Here is a 3,641-nt window from a genome sequence, read left to right on the forward strand (position 1 = left end):
ATCCTAGCTACTCAGGAGGCTGAGATCTGAGGATCGCGGTTCAAAGCCAGCCTGGGCAGGAAAGACCGTGAGACTCCTATCTCCAATAAACCACCAGGAAACCGGAAGTGGCGCTGTAGCTCAAGTGGTAGAGAGCTCGCCTTGAGCTGAAGAGCTGAGGGACAGCGCCCAGGCCCAGAGTTCAAGCCCCATGGCCGACCAAAAAAGAAAATATTCCTTGAGGTTTGACTTAGAGATAAGTAAATTATCTAAATAGTAAAAGAGACAACCATACAGGTCTATATAAAAAACAAACAGCCTAAAGTATGTCTTTATAAAATGGATTTAAATTCTGAAATAAGTGGAATAGTAGATAGCCACTGGTATTAAAACTGTCAGAAAAATGTCCAGAATATAAATTTAAATGGGAAAAAAGTTTACAGAATACCATGTTCCCATTTTAAAAAATGAATACATGTATTTTTATACTAGAAACAATTTGGGATGATACATTCTGAAGTGTGAGTATGTTTTTCTCTGTTACCCAACTGACTTATACATATCTGTAATTTGCTTTCAAAAGCTGTCTCTCACAGTGACAAAGATATGGAGAGGAACTGAATGAGAGGAGGCAAGGGCCAATTACTTGAATTCACATGGGTAGCACAGGCAAGTCCAAGAGTGGCGCAGGAGTAGAATTAGAAAGGAGAAACAAAGCAGACATGAGGAAGGCTGGAGAGACCTGAATCAACATTATACCTGTCTAAATACATACTTGATTCTTTTCATAGAAAGTTGAAGAATTGATGCTTAGGTTTTTCTAATGATACTACATGGTAAGTTCCAGTCAATGTCTATCCATTCAAGAAAAATATTTTATGCAGTTACCTTCTCTCACTTTACCCAGCCACCTCCTACCAACTCCCTAGTCATACTGTCTCAGAAGCAGGGACTCTTGTATTTGTTCTTTCTGTTCCTGAAAATAGATGAGAAGAAGATGAGCTTCAAAGGCTGTGTCTAGTCAAGACACTTGTCATTGGTCAAGAGTGCTTTTGATAGTATTTGAAAATAATGTGTATATATGTATGCATGTGTTTTGCTATTAGAGACAGGGCTTTCTCTGTAGCCCAGGCTGGCCTTCAACTGTCAATCCTACTCAGCCTCTCAAATGCAGGGATTGTAGGTGTGCGTCACTACCCTATGCTCTTTGTTTTAATGACATTTTTCCTGCCTGTGTTACAATTAAAAAAAAAAATCTTGGAGTATGTACTGGAGTTTTTGTCCAGCTCTGGGTGACATATTTCTAATAAAGTATAGTAATAGTTTGGTTTATTAATGTAACAGTGTACTTAAGAAAGACTTTCCTGGGTCTGGGAAGGTGGCTCAGTGGTAGAGCTCTTGCCTTGCATGCTTGAGGCCCTGGGTTCCAATCCTCAGCACAACATAAGCAGAAAAAAAAGCTGGAAGTGGTGCTGTAGCTCAAGTGGTAGAGTGCTAGCCTTGAGCTGAAGAGCTGAGGGACAATTCCCAGACCCAGAGTTCAGGCCCCCTGACTGGACTCCCCTCTCCCTCCCCCCCCCAAAAAAAAGACTTTATTAGCCTGAAATGCTTCTGGCAGAATGCCTTTGTAGGACTTTAGCATGTTTATTAACAGGATAATATGTATGTCGAATCACAGGAGAAGTCTTGCTAAAATTTTTTACTAGTGGTAAAAGATTGTAAGACAAGTTGCATTTTTGTACACTTGATTATTAGATTATTAGTATGTTTTAATAGGTTGAATCTGTATTATGTATCCTTAACATTTCACTTGTCACTGGTGAATGAAGCTTTTCTTTTTGTTTCTTCTACTAGGTTTCAGCATTAAAAACAATGGCCAGTCAAGGAGGTCCCAAGTATACCCTTTCCCAGCAGCCTTGGGCACAACCAGGTATTCAGATTTTATTCTTTCTGGTTGATTTTTTAAGATTGCTATTAATTTGCATTTATGTTCCTTGCTGTGACAGCTTGGAGTCTTCTTACTTACTCTGGGATGCTAGATTGGAGTTGATAGAAGCCATTTGGAGCTGGCAGGTTTTTCTGGGCTAGCACTACTCATGCTTCAGCAAGCTTTCCAAGAAAGGAAGAATTAAAAACAAAATTTAAGTAGTTAAAAATAAAATGTGGTGTAGATTAAGGAAACATTTTTGAGTCATTTGGTTTCTGTACAACACTGTTCATTGGGATAGAATACTGTATTTGATAGTGAAATTATGAGAGACTATACCTGTTTTCAAGTAAGTGAAGAAATGTTGGGTCACTTTCCTTCTACATTTTCTTTAACTTACATTGCCTGCTGACATTTTGGAGTGTTTGCAAAAAAAAAAAAATTGAGTTATTGGTAAGACTCAGCAGGCAGTATCATTACCTGGTTATTTTTGGTACATTTTGTGGCATTTTATGTAGCCATCCAACCAGAATAAATCATTTGTCCATCTCCTAACCTTTATTAAACTTAGAAATGGTGACAACATGATGAAAGAATGGTATTAGGTTTTCCTTGTTTTCTTTTCTTTTCTTTTTGAGAAAGGATCATGTTACATAGCCAGGCTGGCCTCAAATTCCATAGGTGTGTACTTCCAATTGGCTTAAGAAAGGTGTTTTAATTATGGATAAACCATGTTCACATTGGAGGGTAGCTTTTGCTATGAGCTATGAGTGTTGTTCTGGCTTTCATCCATGAAAACTGGCTGCTTCAGACATCTAATCAACTTTCTAATATGGCTACTGTTCCATATTGAGTGAATGGTACTGTCTGATAGATATTTCCTTGGGCTAAAGGACTGAAGTCATCTTAAACCTTCAGAATTTTCACTTACAAATGTCTGGGTTAATGTGAATGTGAACTAAAATTAGTAACTGTGTATGTATCTCTTAGAAAGATGTGTAAATGTAGAAAATTCTCATTGAAAGGAAGACAAGAGTTGGTTTTTTGTTTCGTTTGTTTTTTGCTGAGTTGAACTCAGTGTGGTGCTGTCCCTGAGCCTCTTTGTGCTCAAGGCTAGTTTTCTACCACTAAAGCCATTAGTGCTACTCCCAGCTTTTTCTGAGTAGTTTAATGGAGATAAGAGTCTCAGACTTTTTCCAGCCTTGGCTGGCTTTGATCCTTAGATCTCAGCCTCTTGAACAGCTAAGATTATGGGAATGAGCCACCAGTGCACAGCTAAAACAAGAGTTTTATTTCAAATATTTCTTGTGTATACTTTCAGAATATCAATGCAGATTTGTACTTTGCTTTATGGGAAGTAAACTTTGTGCTTTGTGACGTGTTTTTGTTCTTTTGTTTATTGTATGGAGACAGTGAATATTCTACCTTCTTTTTGCACATGTGTATGAGATTAACATCTTAGACATATTTTAACAAACAGAGCACACTGAGGCTGTACTGCATTGTGTCAAGAGACAGAAAACCAGCATCTTTTACTGAGAGTAGTGGACCTGCTATCCTAGGTTGCTGCTGTGTTAACCACCTATCCTGATTCTTCAGTCTGGAAGCACATTTGTCAGTTCTTTTTTTTTTTTTTTTGAATTTTTTTCTTTTTTTTAATTTAATTTAATTTTATTTGTGAACATACTGTACAGAGGGGTTACAATTACATGGGCAGGATAATGCGTACATTTCT

General features: G+C 37.8%; 1 protein-coding gene across 1 annotated transcript in view; it reads left to right on the plus strand.

The window, feature by feature from the left end:
- The window catches only part of Cog3 (component of oligomeric golgi complex 3), a 68,109-nt gene that overhangs the window by 51,516 nt on the left and 12,952 nt on the right, over positions 1-3,641 (plus strand). The window contains exon 16 of the mRNA XM_013010991.1: positions 1,834-1,909. Within this exon, the coding sequence (XP_012866445.1) occupies positions 1,834-1,909 (76 nt within the window). The remainder of the gene's footprint in view (positions 1-1,833; positions 1,910-3,641) is intronic.

The sequence above is a fragment of the Dipodomys ordii genome, unplaced genomic scaffold, assembly GCF_000151885.1.
Source record: "Dipodomys ordii isolate 6190 unplaced genomic scaffold, Dord_2.0 Scaffold1, whole genome shotgun sequence".
In the NCBI taxonomy this organism is placed as follows: Eukaryota; Metazoa; Chordata; class Mammalia; order Rodentia; family Heteromyidae; genus Dipodomys; species Dipodomys ordii.